At 32.6% G+C, this 18,999-nt stretch overlaps 1 protein-coding gene across 4 annotated transcripts in view; it reads right to left on the reverse strand.

Moving 5' to 3' along the window:
* The window catches only part of LOC138309056 (uncharacterized), a 224,345-nt gene that overhangs the window by 132,680 nt on the left and 72,666 nt on the right, over positions 1 to 18,999 (reverse strand). For all 4 annotated transcript variants that reach the window (XM_069250180.1, XM_069250182.1, XM_069250181.1 and 1 more), the window contains 6 exons: positions 18,141 to 18,340; positions 17,612 to 17,725; positions 15,810 to 15,920; positions 6,032 to 6,145; positions 5,508 to 5,606; positions 4,754 to 4,964 (listed from right to left, as the gene is read on the reverse strand). In XM_069250180.1, coding sequence (XP_069106281.1) covers positions 4,754 to 4,964; positions 5,508 to 5,606; positions 6,032 to 6,145; positions 15,810 to 15,920; positions 17,612 to 17,725; positions 18,141 to 18,340 — 849 coding nt within the window. The remainder of the gene's footprint in view (positions 1 to 4,753; positions 4,965 to 5,507; positions 5,607 to 6,031; positions 6,146 to 15,809; positions 15,921 to 17,611; positions 17,726 to 18,140; positions 18,341 to 18,999) is intronic.

Here is an 18,999-nt window from a genome sequence, read left to right on the forward strand (position 1 = left end):
TGGCATATCTTATTTTCGTTACGGATGTTAATAATATTAAATATATTCATTAAGCTTAAGAAAAATCCCTTTGTGTTATATTCATTATTAGTTATATTTATACGTGTTATGGAGGTTTATTCATCTGATGATGCATTGGGTTATTTGATAGCAACTTGATTTCACTTTGGTAGCAGCTACAAGTGTGATATATTATGTAATAATACAAATTTGTCATATTCTATAAGTATCAAGCAAAACAAAGGCAACAAAACCCTATATATCCAGAATATCAATTTGAAAATTAGTCTCGACTATATTTAAAAAGTATATTCAAACTTTCAAATAATTTGATGATTAAGTTTGGATCTGATGCATCATTCAAACCAGCTTATGTTTTGTTACGGAAGTCATTTTTTTTATAAATCACTAATTTCACATTCAAAATTTAGAGAAAATAACGTCATCGTCGCGAGATTTATTCATATCTTGCAATAAGAGTATTTGGACAAACGAAAAGATGGTCTGGCATATTATTCTAGTTATAGAAAGATCGACGGGAACAATGAATTGAACGACGTGTGATCCTATTTACAAAGAACAGTAAGCTTCTGTGTTCAAAATATTAATAGACGAACATATACACTCCAAACCCTTGCCAGAATATGTTTAGAATTTCTGATAAAACTCATTCAAGCTATTTTTACCGCAATTTCAATGTTTCTAACATCCGTAACACTATAAAAAAATAACTAGATAATGACTAAAATAATCAAACCAGTTATATTATATAGAGATTGATGGTGTAACTATAACATACTTGTCGTATTATTCAATAAAAAAACAACTTATCGATGGCTTGTCTCAGTTTTGATCGCTGTGAAGTAATTTTCAAATTATTTACGCCAAATAATTTCTCTCTAACATCCGTAACGCAAGCTGATAGTAAGAGGTTACATAACTCACAGTAAAATTGTTTTTAATATGGATGCTATAATTACAGGTACTTTTTAATATGGATGCTATAATTACAGGTACTTTTTAATTTTGAACAGACATTATGCGTACCAAAAGCGTTTGCGATTATATGAAGCAAAAATAAATCGTTATAGAATATACTAACATCCATAACATTTGGTCCTAACTAACATGTATAATTCCTTTGAGCTCTGTAATTTTGTAGTCAATGATGTTTTAATTGGTTTTTATGGACTGTATACGTATATTTGTTCACAAATATTGATATGCAGCATAAGTGTAAATATGTCAATACCTAAAACACCTAGTTTTCCTTTCCATCCATCATATTTTATTAAATCGCTACTTCATTCTGACAAAAATCATCCACTAAATCTATTGGTGATGTTCAAAACCAATGATTGGACAGCAAAAACGATTCTTCAGGTTGTTCATCTTTGCCAATAATACTTCGTTAGGGATGTAAGGCATTATGGAGGTTAGAAAACATATGTTCCCTTGAGAATCATTCGAGATAATTCTGATCAAGAGTCGTGTTTTTATTATGATTTTGTTCCTTCACCATAACACGATTCGAAAATGTGAGCAATTGATACATACCCGTTTTAATTTTATAAAAAAAAACATGTTACGGAGGTTAGCATCTTAAATGTGACACTCAACCTTGAAGAGGATTAGGACAAATATATTTGAGACAGTCATTCTGACTCTAAATTTGGAATTGGGTCATATTATTTAACTACTAGTTAAAGAGAAAAGTGAATATAATCATAATATTTTTGCGGTATATTTATATTTTGTGATCCTTAATTTTAGTTACGGATGTAATGTGGAGTTCAGCGACAATTTGAAGTATGTAATACAAAAATGTGTATCTGACGATCCTTTTTAAACAAAAAGTTTCAAATTCTATACATATGTCAAAGTCATGCCACTACCAAAAATTATTATTTTACCAAAGAGAATAACGGCATGTACTAGCTCTTAACTGTCCTATAAGCAAAGCGACATCGAAAAAGGCGATTTTCAAGCTGGGGGGTTAGGACCATATAATTCACATTTTTGGTTGACCTTTGGCTATGAAAGGTTTCTGAAAAATTTCAACAAATTTGGTTGAGTAGTTTTGGAGAAGAAGTCGAAAAAGTAAATTGTTTATCGCCATACGACAGACGACGCACGACGACAGACAAAAGGCGATTAGAAAAGGTCACTTCAGTCTTCGTCTCAGATGACCTAAAATTTAAAAATGTCGGAGGAAACAATATGTTCCACACATTGATACGTGTTTCTCATTTAAGTTCAAGTATTTCTTTAAGGTTGAACAAGCTTACAGTAAGTGTCAAAGCAACACACCTCCCGTGCCATCAATTGCACTTTAATTCTTATATATGACCAGTTATTATAATTATTGCTTAGTTATGCTATCATTGTATGAAGTTTGAACAAGTTGTGTCTCAAGTTATCGTCCGGAAACGAAAATTTGTGAAACAAACTGTTTTTAGTAACAGTGACCTTTTGATCAAAAAATCAATCCTTAGCTATATGCTTTCTCTTATGTAACCATTGTATGACGTTTGAACAAATTCCGTTTATGTATTCTCAAATTATCATTTGGAAACTAACATTGTGAAACAATCTATTTGAAGTAAGAGTGACCTTTGCAGCTGACCTTTTGACCCCAATTCAATCCAAAGCTGTATTTTCTCATATGCTATCATTGTGTGAATTGGTTTGTTCAAAATCCGTTGATGTTTGCTCAAGTTGTCGCCTGGAAACTAATATTTTGTGAAACAATCTATTTTTAGTAACAGTGACCTTTGTAGTTGACCTTTTGACCAAAAATTCAATCCCAATCTGTATTTTCTCATATGTTACCACTTTGGGAAGCTTGATTAAAATCCGTTGAACTTTTTCTCAAGATGCCTGGAAACGAAAAATGTTAAACACTCTATTATAAGTAACAGTGACCTTTGTAGTTGATCTTTTGACCCCAAATTCAATTCAAAGCTGTATTTTTCCATATACTACCATTTTGTAAATTTTGATCAAAATGCATTGCTGTTTTCTTTAGTTATCGTCTGGAAACTAACATTTTGTGAACCAATCCATTTTTAGTAGCAGTGATCTTTTGTAGTTGACCTTTTGACTCCAAATCCAATCCCAAGCTATGTTACCTTTCTATGAAGTTTAAACAAATTATGTCGATGTGTGTTTTTAACTTATCATCCGGAAACTAAAAGGATTTGTCAAACAATTTTTAGTAACAGTGAGCTTTGTTGTTGACCTTTTGACCCCAAATCTAATCCTATGCTGCATTTTCTCATATGTTACCATTGTGTGAAGTTTGATCAAAATCCGTAAATGTGTTCTCAAGGTATCTTCTGGAAACTGATATTTTGCGAAACAATCTATTTTTAGTAACAGTGACCTGTGTAGCTGACCTTTTGACACTAAATTCCATCCCAAGCTGTATTTTGTCATATGGTACCATTGTGTGAAGTTTGATAAAAATACGTTGATCTTTATACTCAAGTTATTGTCGGGAAACTAATATTTTGTAAATTTTTTTTATATTTTTAGTAGCAGTGAGCTTCGAGCTTTGTAGTTGACCTTTTGACAACAAATTCAATCTCAAGCTGTATTTTCTGAAACGCTAACATTGTGTGAAGTTTGCTCATCTTTTTAAACAATCTATATTTGTATTTTAGTAACAGTGAACTTTGTAATTTACCTTTCGATCCCAAATTCCATCCCTAGCTTTATTTTCCCATACGCTACCATTGTGTTTGAATAAAATCCGTTGATATTATTTTCTAGTTACCCTCTGGAAACGAAATTGTTACTACAGATCATACAGATATGATACACGGAGATGTACAGTATTTACATATGTACTGTAGTGTACATTATAACGTCCTTACCACGGGTCATACAGATATAATACATGTAGATGTTCAGTACTGATGGGAGAACAGTATCATTAGTTTTCGTTATGTTTAAAAGTAACAGCTAACTATTGCATTACACCAGACATGCATATAGCACTAATACCAGTGGGTGATATAGAGGGCTCTACCAAGTGACTTAGTTGTGCCTGATAACATTTTAATGTTTCAACTCTCGTGAGATTTTATTTCGTTACGTGAGGTAGGTTTTCATGGGAACAAACTCTGATAGAAGAAACCATCCACTAAATACTGTGAAATAATTGTATGACTGTCACAAATTTTCGTTTCCGGACGATAAATTGAGACATAATTTGTTCAAACTTCATACAATGATAGCATAACTAATTATAAGTAATAATCATAATAACTGATCATATATAAGAATTAAAGTGTAATTGATGGCAGGGGACGTGTGTTGCTTGCAACACTTACTGTAAACTTGTATAATTTTGGTGGTTTTTTTCCTTTCTTGACCTAGATTAAAGAACATTCTCCCCGCGAAACTTGAATCTGTTGAAAGGGACATATATGAACGTACACTACGGCCATTTTGTAACAAAATTAGTACCATATTTAGGTAAGTTAAAATTAGAGCACAGACATATTTTCAAAACAGTCCTAATTATCTATCTTAATCGAAGCCAAGATATCTGTCTCGTAGCATTAAAATTATAGCGACAACACGCTAGCATATACATAATAATGTACGTATTGTATTCATATCATCTCTCAAATTTAAATCCTAACTAAATTGCAACTTTTATTGCCTTCCGTAACATTTGACCCCGAACGAAAATAACTGATTCCATTACCACCCTGAACTGTGTTTTATATAGACGTAATCTTACGAATTCAACTCAGATGAATATGAATCTTCTCCGTCGTATACAGTTACGTCATCATAGTTAGATTCCGTGGAGAAGTTTAAGAAAGACAACAGGACGAATTGGCCCGGGTCCATTGTTATGATCCAGGTTTTCTCCACTAAGATAGGGTACATTCCTGGGAAGTTTGGTGAGCTAAAGGTGCCATTAGGTCCATCAAGGTATTCTATCTTATCTGAAACACAACAGTGAATTACGAGACCTATTATATAGCAACATGGTCCAACAAGGTAATCTATCTGATCTGAAACACAACAGTGAATTACGAGATCTATTATATAGCAACATGGTCCAACAAGGTAATCTATCCTATCTGAATTACAACAGTGAATTGTATTACTAGACCTATCATATAGAGTTGAGAAGAAGAGTTCTGTACTCAATTCTGATCCCTTCTACTGCCCATATACACGTAATTTACAATTTTGATTGACCTTAGGTCTTCAAGTGTTTGAGCAAAATTCCATTGAATTTGTTTCAGTGGCTTTGGAGAGCGCCACTAATGGATATATACTTAGAAAGCAGGCAGACAAATGTTCTGACAATATCAGGACAGCGGACCGAACCACTGAGTGATACATGACAATCTAATATGGATATTAAATACACGCGATACACTCACTGAGGGATACATGACAATCTAATATGGATATTAGATACACGCGATACACTCACTAAGGGATACACAGACAGACAAACTATCATACTTATTACATACCCAAGGTACAGTGTGGTCCAGTGTAATATGTGCCACTACAGTCACAGTCGACCGTGTTGCATATTCCTCCATTTTCACAAAATGCAGCTCCACAAATGTCTACAAAAAGAAAAGTAAACACAGTGTTGGTAATTATCCTAATGAAATTAATCAGGATACCGTTGCGGTGACGTAATGTCATGTTTTCATGTTGAGAGACTTTTTCATAGCAATTTGATTTTACAATTAAGCTTACTTTATTGAATTTGTCTTTGGAAAATTTCCGTCTTGATTTACTATAGCAGATACTATTCAGCAAGGCGGTTTACAGTTAAAACATATGCATAATGATAAGACTACTTTATGTTGTCATTGGCAAAACTATTGAAACATTCCGGTAAGATATGGCAAGAAATTAAAAATAGCACTTGACTTGCATTACGGCCTTGACTTTATGAACAGAACTCTTTTGCATTTACAAGTGACATATTTTACAGAACAGATTTGACCTTCTTCACAATATTGACCTACTTAAGAGTACCGACCTGTTTCACACATGCTTCCAGTAAAATTGCTGGTACAGACACAGTAAACAGTGGTATTGCCTTCCATACAGCTTCCTCCATTGTAACACCAATCATCGGGACAGAATGGGGATTCTGAAATCATACAAGGTAAGCATAAATCCTATTCCGTCTTTGCAAATTACAGAGTTAGCTCCCGTGCGGGTAGGTTTTAATTGCTACATCATTATTTTGTGAGCGCAATTTACGTCGTTTTCTCCGAAAAGTATGATGTTACGCTCGCGAACACATGACGTCACAATTAATACCTACCCACAAGGGCAGATAACTCTGTAATATGCAAATACAGAAAAACGTAATCATAAACACCGGTTATATCTGGTTTGTTTGGTTGGTTGATTGGTTATCATATTAACAGCCTTTAAAGTACGGCCTCTCGGATCTGTGACAAATCGTGATAAGTCCTTCCGTATAGTAGAACTCTTGCCCCCTTTTTAGTGATGTATCACTGAAGCATGCCACCGAAGACCCCAAGCAACACACCAAACCCGGCAACATTCTTCTGACAACCGGAAAACCAGTCGTCCCATTTCCTTATTACTGAGCGCTAAGCAGAATCAAGGTTTACCAATCATAGACATAGATGTTAATCATAGACATACAGGTTTATCATATAGATATACAGGATAATCATAGACATACAGGTTAATCATAGATATACAGGTTAATCATAGATATATAGGTTGATCATAGATATACAGGTAAATCATAGATATACAGGTTAATCATATAGATATACAGGTTAATCATAGACATACAGGTTTATCATATAGATATACAGGTTAATCATAGACATACAGGTTAATCATAGATATACAGGTTAATCATAGACATACAGGTTAATCATAGATATACAGGTTAATCATAGATATATAGGTTGATCATAGATATACAGGTTAATCATAGATATACAGGTTAATCATAGACATACAGGTTAATCATATAGATATACAGGTTAATCATAGATATACAGGTTAATCATAGATATATAGGTTGATCATAGATATACAGGTTAATCATAGACATACAGGTTTATCATATAGATATACAGGTTAATCATAGACATACAGGTTTATCATATAGATATACAGGTTAATCATAGACATACAGGTTAATCATAGATATACAGGTTTATCATATAGATATACAGGTTAATCATAGACATACATGTTTATCATATAGATATACAGGTTAATCATAGATATACAGGTTAATCATAGACATACAGGTTTATCATAGACATACAGGTTAATCATAGATATATAGGTTGATCATAGATATACAGGTTAATCATAGACATACAGGTTAATCATATAGATATACAGGTTAATCATAGACATACAGGTTAATCATAGATATACAGGTTAATTATAGATATACAGGTTAATCATAGAAATACAGGTAAATCATAGATATACAGGTAAATCATAGACATACAGGTTAATCATAGATATACAGGTTTATCATATAGATATACAGGTTAATCATAGACATACATGTTTATCATATAGATATACAGGTTAATCATAGATATACAGGTTAATCATAGACATACAGGTTTATCATAGACATACAGGTTAATCATAGATACACAGGTTAATCATAGATATATAGGTTGATCATAGATATACAGGTAAATCATAGATATACAGGTTAATCATAGACATACATGTTTATCATATAGATATACAGGTTAATCATAGACATACAGGTTAATCATAGATATACAGGTTAATCATAGATATACAGGTTAATCATAGATATACAGGTTAATCATAGATATACAGGTTAATCATAGATATACAGGTTAATCATAGATATACAGGTAAATCATAGACATACAGGTTAATCATAGATATACAGGTTAATCATAGATATACAGGTTAATCATAGATATACAGGTTAATTATAGATATACAGGTTAATCATAGACATACAGGTTAATTATAGATATACAGGTTAATTATAGATATACAGGTTAATCATAGATATACAGGTTTATCATATAGATATACAGGTAAATCATATATATACAGGTAAATCATAGATATACATGTTAATCATAGACATACAGGTTAATCATAGATATACAGGTTAATCATAGATATACAGGTTAATCATAGATATACAGGTTAATTATAGATATACAGGTTAATCATAGATATACAGGTTAATCATAGATATACAGGTTAATTATAGATATACAGGTTAATCATAGAAATACAGGTAAATCATAGATATACAGGTTTATCATATAGATATACAGGTTAATCATAGATATACAGGTTAATCATAGACATACAGGTTAATCATAGATATACAGGTTAATCATAGACATACAGGTTAATTATAGATATACAGGTTAATTATAGATATACAGGTTAATTATAGATATACAGGTTAATTATAGACATACAGGTTAATTATAGATATACAGGTTAATCATAGACATACAGGTTAATTATAGATATACAGGTTAATTATAGATATACAGGTTAATCATAGATATACAGGTTTATCATATAGATATACAGGTAAATCATAGATATACAGGTAAATCATAGATATACATGTTAATCATAGACATACAGGTTAATCACAGATATACAGGTTAATCATAGATATACAGGTTAATCATAGATATACAGGTTAATCATAGATATACAGGTTAATTATAGATATACAGGTTAATCATAGATATACAGGTTAATCATAGATATACAGGTTAATTATAGATATACAGGTTAATCATAGAAATACAGGTAAATCATAGATATACAGGTTTATCATATAGATATACAGGTTAATCATAGATATACAGGTTAATCATAGACATACAGGTTAATCATAGATATACAGGTTAATCATAGAAATACAGGTTAATCATAGATATACATGTTGATCATAGATATACAGGTTAATCGTAGAAATACAGGTTAATCATACATATTCAGGTTAATCATAGATATACATGTTAATCATAGATATACTGGTAAATCATACATATTCAGGTTAATTATATAGATATACAGGTCAATCATAGACATACAGGTGAATCATAGACATATAGGTAGATCATAGACTTATAGGTTAATCATAGATATACAGGTTAATCATAGATAAACAGGTTAATCAGCTAGCGCATTATGTAGGTTGTCTGTATTATAATTACCTTGTATTACGATATGATACTAGGTAATTATAGACATAGATACAGATATACCGGGTAATTATAGACATAGATACAGATATATCAGGTAATTATAGACATAGATACAGATATACTAGGTAATTATAGCCATAGATACAGATATACCGGGTAATTATAGACATAGATACAGATATATCAGGTAATTATAGACATAGATACAGATATACCAGGTAATTATAGACATAGGTACAGATATACAAGTTAATTATAGACATAGATACAGATATACTAGGTAATTATAGACATAGATACAGATATACCGGGTAATTATAGACATAGATACAGATATACTAGGTAATTATAGACATAGATACAGATATACCAGGTAATTATAGACATAAGGTAATTATAGACATAGATACAGATATACAGGTAATTATAGACATAGATACAGATATACTCAGGTAATTATAGACATAGATACAGATATACAGGTAATTATAGACATAGATACAATAAGGTAATCATAGACATAGATACAGATATACAGGTAATTATAGACATAGATACAGATATATCAGGTAATTATAGACATAGATACAGATATACAGGTAATTATAGACATACAGATATACAGGTAATATAGAATAGATACAGATATACAGGTAATTATAGACATAGATACAGATATACCAGGTAATTATAGACATAGATACAGATATACCAGGTAATTATAGACATAGATACAGATATACCAGGTAATTATAGACATAGATACAGATATACCAGGTAATTATAGACATAGATACAGATATACTAGGTAATTATAGACATAGATACAGATATACTAGGTAATTATGTAGATACAGTATACGGTAATTATAGATACAGTATACAGGTAATTATAGACATAGATACAGATATACCAGGTAATTATAGACATAGATACAGATATACCAGGTAATTATAGACATAGATACAGATATACTAGGTAATTATAGACATAGATACAGATATACTAGGTAATTATAGACATAGATACAGATATACCAGGTAATTATAGACATAGATACAGATATACCAGGTAATTATAGACATAGATACAGATATACCAGGTAATTATAGACATAGATACAGATATACCAGGTAATTATAGACATAGATACAGATATACCAGGTAATTATAGACATAGATACAGATATACCAGGTAATTATAGACATAGATACAGATATACCAGGTAATTATAGACATAGATACAGATATACCAGGTAATTATAGACATAGATACAGATATACTAGGTAATTATAGACATAGATACAGATATACCAGGTAATTATAGACATAGATACAGATATACCAGGTAATTATAGACATAGATACAGATATACCAGGTAATTAAGACATAGATACAGATATACCAGGTAATTATAGACATAGATACAGATATACCAGGTAATTATAGACATAGATACAGATATACCAGGTAATTATAGACATAGATACAGATATACCAGGTAATTATAGACATAGATACAGATATACCAGGTAATTATAGACATAGATACAGATATACCAGGTAATTATAGACATAGTTACAGATATACTAGGTAATTATAGACATAGATACAGATATACCGGGTAATTATAGACATAGATACAGATATACCAGGTAATTATAGACATAGATACAGATATACCAGGTAATTATAGACATAGATACAGATATACTAGGTAATTATAGACATAGATACAGATATATACAGTAGTAATATAGACATAGATACAGATATACAGGTATATTATAGACATAGATACAGATATACAGGTAATTATAGACATAGATACAGATATACAGGTAATTATAGACATAGATACAGATATACAGGTAATTATAGACATAGATACAGATATACAGATAACAGGTAATTATAGACATAGATACAGATATACCAGGTAATTATAGACATAGATACAGATATACCAGGTAATTATAGACATAGATACAGATATACCAGGTAATTATAGACATAGATACAGATATACCAGGTAATTATAGACATAGATACAGATATACAGGTAATTATAGACATACAGATATACAGAGACATAGATACCAGGTAATTATAGACATAGATACAGATATACCAGGTAATTATAGACATAGATACAGAGATATACCCAGGTAATTATAGACATAGATACAGATATACAGGTAATTATAGACATAGATACAGATATACAGGTAATTATAGACATAGATACAGATATACCAGGTAATTATAGACATAGATACAGATATACCAGGTAATTATAGACATAGATACAGATATACTAGGTAATTATAGACATAGATACAGATATACCAGGTAATTATAGACATAGATACAGATATACCAGGTAATTATAGACATAGATACAGATATACCAGGTAATTATAGACATAGATACAGATATACCAGGTAATTATAGACATAGATACAGATATACCAGGTAATTATAGACATAGATACAGATATACCAGGTAATTATAGACATAGATACAGATATACCAGGTAATTATAGACATAGATACAGATATACCAGGTAATTATAGACATAGATACAGATATACCAGGTAATTATAGACATAGATACAGATATACCAGGTAATTATAGACATAGATACAGATATACCAGGTAATTATAGACATAGATACAGATATACTAAGGTAATTATAGACATTGATACAGATATAAGGTAATTATAGACATAGATACAGATATACCAGGTAATTATAGACATAGATATACAATATACCAGGTAATTATAGACATAGATACAGATATACCAGGTAATTATAGACATAGATACAGATATACCAGGTAGAATAGACATAGTTACAGATATACAGGTAATTATAGACATAGATACAGATATACAGGTAATTATAGACATAGATACAGATATACCAGGTAATTATAGACATAGATACAGATATACCAGGTAATTATAGACATAGATACAGATATATCATATACCAGGTAATTATAGACATAGATACAGATATACCAGGTAATTATAGACATAGATACAGATATACTAGGTAATTATAGACATAGATACAGATATACCAGGTAATTATAGACATAGATACAGATATACCAGGTAATTATAGACATAGATACAGATATACTAGGTAATTATAGACATAGATACAGATATACCAGGTAATTATAGACATAGTACAGATATACTAGGTAATTATAGACATAGATATACAGATATAACTAATCAAATACATAGTTACAAATACAGTATAGGTAATTATAGACATAGATACAATATACTAGGTAATATAGACATAGATACAGATATACTAGGTAATTATAGACATAGTACATATATACAGATATACCAGGTAATTATAGACATATATACAGATATACCAGGTAATTTATAGACATAGAATATACAGATATACCAGGTAATTATAGATAGATAGACATAGATACAGATATACCCAGGTAATTATAGACATAGATACAGATATACCAGGTAATTATAGACATAGATACAGATATACTAGGTAATTATAGACATAGATACAGATATACCAGGTAATTATAGACATAGATACAGATATATCAGGTAATTATAGACATAGATACAGATATACTAGGTAATTATAGACATAGATACAGATATATCAGGTAATCATAGACATAGATACAGATATACCAGGTAATTATAGACTTAGTTACAGATATACTAGGTAATTATAGACATAGATACAGATATACCAGGTAATTATAGACATAGATACAGATATACCAGGTAATTATAGACATAGACACAGATATACCAGGTAATTATAGACATTTATCCTGCAACTGTCCCACATACTGACCGATAACTACTGCCGGATAAACTTGTGCTTTATCCGTCAATACGAATGCTTTATCCGTCAATACGATCACGTGAATTTGTTCCATATCTGACGGAACTTTTTCTAACTTGACCCAGAACTTGAACCTTCCGATGAATGGAACGTCATTCAGTCCCGCTAAAACGTGACGTCACATTCACCGGAATGACGTCATTTTTACGCTATCGAAAATTTCGTTTGGCGGTGTCGTCTTTTCCTTGGCCCATGGCAAAGGTATGTATTGCAAAATAATTCTTTAATAGGTATTTATTGTTTTTTGAGTATTTCATTTAGTTTGAGCGATGTATCATACTGAATAGAATTACGGATACTGTTTGTGAATGCGCTTATTTATTTCCCACGGCAGTAAACAGGAGTACACTCTCATTCGGTATAGTGAATGAATCTTTACCTCCGCATCAAAGATCTACTTCAAGCTTCTCGCTTCGGGCAAAACCAATTAAATAACTGTCAATTTGCTTTCGGTTTGAATGCCATAATTGTTGCAGGATAAACAGAATACACGGTTAGTATCTTACAATACAAGATTTATTTTGGTGCTCGACACGGAAAGCCGAGATGACTCGGCAAAGCCTCGTCATCTCGGCTTTCCTAAGTCTCGCACCAAAATAAACCTTGTATTGTAAGATACTAACCATGTATTCTCTATAGATACAGATATACCAGGTAATTATAGACATAGATACAGATATACTAGGTAATTATAGACATAGATACAGATATACCAGGTAATTATAGACATAGATACAGATATACCAGGTAATTATAGACATAGATACAGATATACCAGGTAATTATAGACATAGATACAGATATACCAGGTAATTATAGACATAGATACAGATATACCAGGTAATTATAGACATAGATACAGATATACCAGGTAATTATAGACATAGATACAGATATACCAGGTAATTATAGACATAGATACAGATATATCAGGTAATTATAGGCATACATACATATATATCAGGTAATTATAGACATAGATACAGATATACCAGGTAATTATAGACATAGATACAGATATACCAGGTAATTATGACTTTGATCAAGGTCCGTGACTGGTGATAAATTATCTGATACCTCAACTACTCCGACACTGTTAACAGGAGACGTAGCAAGTTGTAGAATATCACATAACCTTCAGTCAATTAGATGTGGAGGGCTAATGGTAATACTGAACTGATAATTAGATGTAACCTTGGCGGGGGAGGGGGTTTATTGATAGCATATCAGTTACCATAACTACTCAGTTACTCTGACTCTGAAGGGGTGATTGATAGAATGTTAGGTACCTTTATCAAACACCCACTGTGACCCAGAAATCGAGAGATAGTGTTAGAATGTCAGACACCTTAACCACTCAGTCACCATGACACAGAGGTGGAGAACTAATGGTAGAACGTCAGAAACCTTAACCACTCAGTCATTGTGTTACAGAGTTGGAGGGCTAATGGTTGAATGTCAGATACCCTAACCACTCAGTCACTGTGTTACAGAGATGTAGGACTAATGGAAGATTGTCAGATACCTTAACCACTGAGTCACTGTGTTACAGAGATGTAGGACTAATGGTAGAATGTCACATACTTTTACCACTCAGTCACTGTAACCCAGAAGTTGAGTACTAGTGGTAGAATGTTTGACATTTTAACCACTCAGTCACTGTGATCCAGTGGTGGAAGGCTGGTTGTAGAATGTCAGACACTTTAACCACTCACCTACTGTGACCAAGAGGTGTAGGGGTACTGGTAGAGTGTCAGACACCTTAACAACTCAGTTAACAGAGTGATACAGTGATGGAGGGCTAATGGTAGAATGTCAGACACGTTCACCACTCAACCACTGTGACCTAGAGGTGGAGGGCTAGTGATAGAATGTCAGACACTTTAACCACACTTCTACTGTTACCCAGAGTTGGAGCGCTAGTGATAGAATGTCAGCAACCTAACCACTAAGTCACTGTGACCGAGAGTTGGAGGAATGGTGGTAGAATGTCAGACACCTTAGCCATTCAGCCACTGTGACCCAGAGGTGGTTGGCTATTGGTAGAATGTTAGAAAATTTAACCTTTCAGTTACTGGGATCCAGTGGTGGAGGACTAGTAGTAGAATGTCAGCACCTAAACTACTGTGACATTGTGACCCAGAGGTGGTGGATTAGTGTTGGAATGCCAGACACCTTAACTACTCAGCCACTGTAACCCAGAGGTGGATGACCAGTGGCAGAATGTCAGACACCTGAACCACTCAGCCACCATGACTCAGAGGTAGAGGACTTGTGGTAAAATGTCAGACACCTTAACCACTCAACCACCATGACACAGAGGTGGAGAGCTAATGGTAGAATGTCAAACACCTTAACCACTCAACCACTAGTCTTGAGGTGGAGGACTATACCTGGGTATAGCCCTCCACCACTGGGTCACAGAGGTGGATGGCTCATATAGTTTCTGGGATCCAGTGGTGGAGGACTGGTAGTAGAATTAAAGCACCTAAACCATTTTGACTTAGAGAAGGAGAAATATTGGTAAAAATATGGCACCTTAAGCAATAATCAATTTAGTAGAAGTAGTGTCTTTTGTTGGAATGCCGGACACAATTTTGCCTCTAATACTCCTATAGAAGGACTTGTCCTTGTTACCGTTACTTACCACAAAAGGACCCTGTATTTTCTCTTCTACAGTCACACGTGTACAGGTCTCCAACACCTTCTACACAGGTTCCGCCATTATAACATAGACCGGAGGTACATACGTCAAGGTCTGTAAAGTACATACAGCATATACCAGGTAAATATCACCGCACATCAGAATGACGACATTATCCGCAATCTACATCATGTTTACGCGATATGAACTCATGACATTATGTTATTGCTCTGCTTTTAATTTCGATTTCAATGTTTAGCGCGTGTTACTTATCATGTTCTTGGGGCCAACAGTAAAATATCACACGGCTAAAGAAGTTGGACTATCAATGCGGTATATTGCTTGGTAGGATTATAAGAACCTTTCACTGTATGATATGTACAATGTGAGGCGTTATATTAACGGCATTGTCCAGGTAATAGAAGATCATTACACCCGTATGTCTGAATGATACCAATTATTTGATTTCAACGGTTACATTATATTAGTAGCAGATTTTAACATTATGTCTAAACCGCGCTGGATTTCACTTACGGCCTTCACTTGCTATAGTACATATTACAAAAAGACTTTATTATTTTATTTGTTTCCTTTGCCTTCATTGTTACTTCCTGTCCTATATTTGTATGTACATTCATTTCCTTTATATTGTAAATATTAAGTTATGAAATTGCAAAAATTGTATGATAATTGAAGCAATGTAATTATGAATTATCATAGAATCAATAAATGTAGTATGTTTTTGCGATGAGAAAATATGAAATAACAAGTATTAAAGCAAATCTGTCTTCCCTAGCGCCTCCGCAGCTATAAAATTTGTATAAACATCCAATGAAAAGCAGCGGTAGCTGCGAAAGAGCTAAGGAAGGCAGATTTATTTTGATTTTTTTAAAAATAGATATCTAAGGAATGATTTCTATTGTTTGTTGTTTACTGGTTTGTAAATTGCATTTTTTTGTACAGATATTTTAAATGACGCGCAAATATCAGTAAACAACATACAATAACAATCATTCCTTATATTTACATTTCGACCGACCATTTCATTAAAAATTAAGTGTTCAAATAAAATTACACTGTTTTTTCCAATATTATACGATTGTTGGAACAGCCGGTCAATTGATGGAATCCAGGAACAGCTGGCTTCAATTTGGCGGGAAATATCAAATTCAAAGAGTACACAAAATATAGTTCCACATTAACTTTATCTTTTTTCATCCCAATTATACAATATTTGTTAAATACTTTATCTAAATATATATATAGATATATAATTTAAGATTAACATTACATTCATACATGCAGAATATTGAAGATTTGTCACACAGATGCATTGGATGCGCATTCACACTACTTGCGGAAGTCAGTGTTCCTGTGTGTGTATTCTTGCGCGGCAACCACTGCGTTTACGCAAGTGTAAACGATTTCGCAGTTCGTAAGGTTATATAGCAAAGAGAAAACGGAAATGTAAATATATGGATATAAGTTAAATCCCCTAAAGAACGGCAACAGTCGTGATAGCGCTTTGGAGAAGCTAAACTGATTATTATTGTGTTTTTTAATATTATGTATAATTTATATAAATTTGAATCTTACTTGTGACATCACTTTTGAAATTTTTAAACAGACAACACGGGACATCGTGTATCGCCATTTCTTGTGTAATCTGAAGAGAAACCTGCGGTCGTTACGTCATGAATACAAGAGTACATTTACACAAACACTATAGTCTGAATCCTATAAGTTGTATAGTCCTTTTCAAAATGATACCTTTCATTACATTAATGAAGGCTGAACGCACCTACCTTGTGAGCAGTCTTTGCCGTCAAATCCCGGGACACAGTCGCAAAGGAAGTCCCCAAGGAGATCCGTACAGTTACCACCATTCAGGCACGGAGTAGACGCACAATCATCCTGTTCTGTTAACACAGGCCAAAGGTCATGTCGTCAAGTATTACCACAAAGTACCAGTATGCGTTTACAATTTCTATATGAAACATCCACGAAATTTAATCATTTAATTATTCATATTCTGAATTTGCATGTTAAACAGTCATCTGTCTTTGCGAGGATATATTGATTGTGACGTCATGCATGCATAAGGGAAAATGGCGCGTGTTACCCGCGAGGGTGTTTACTCTGCAATACGCGAAGACGGGATGTAGTTTTAGTCATTGTTACTTTTCATTTTCGCGAAATAAATTAATAATTCTAAATTGCAAAATTGTCATTCCTTAAAATTCGCTTTGAGTCATAATAACAAATCATGTAAACCACTACAACAGCGGCTATTTTGATAGTAAAAGTATCGAGGATGGTGGGTGACAGACTTACTGATGATGACACCCGAGACAGACTCCATCACGATCAGATCAAGTGAACTCGTCACATTACTGGTGTGATTCGTCAGGCTGATGATTGTATCAGTGATCAGCGTCATGATGACGTCAGCGTCCAACACCACCATAGCATTGTTAATTTGTATGATATTTTGTACAATAACGGTAATGAAGTTAACCACAGTGCTTCCATCGCTATAACAAACAAAGAGGATATATATCAATCTTGGCCCCGATGTTCAATAGATAGTTATAATTAAGTTGTTCAAAAAGATAGTTAGATCAAATCTGTTCAAAAGATGGTTTGCCTAAAAAATAGAAACATAAAATTGAAAATTAAGGCAAGATATTTCGTTTCTAATAAACTTTACTAAATTTCATGAAAGTATTCTTTACTTACCTGTCCAATTTTGAGATGATATAATTCAGGTTTTCAAACAAAACACTCTAATTATTGGTCCAGTTGTTCAAAAGGTAATTGCTTACTCATATGATTAGCGAAATGCCCGTTTGTCATTTGCTGCAAAACCTTTGATTATATCTTCTCTAAACTGGACAAGACGATAAAAGATATGGTATTTCATACGGTTATAAAATATCTCCTAGGTAAGTTTTTGCAAGCATTCCTTTTATCGTGATCTAGGAATTGTCATTAAATTGTGAATAACCAAATCAGGTTTTGCACAACTGGGTTCGACATTCTAAACACCTCAAAGAATTAAATAACATCATAGCAATGTGCAATCTTATAATAATTATGGCATTTATCTCTTAGTAATTTTCAAAAGATTGCCCTTTTAATCAATAGCCTTTAAATTCATCAATGATGAATGTTTTTAAATATCGAAAAAGAC

The sequence above is a fragment of the Argopecten irradians genome, chromosome 15 (assembly GCF_041381155.1).
Source record: "Argopecten irradians isolate NY chromosome 15, Ai_NY, whole genome shotgun sequence".
Lineage (NCBI taxonomy): Eukaryota > Metazoa > Mollusca > Bivalvia > Pectinida > Pectinidae > Argopecten > Argopecten irradians.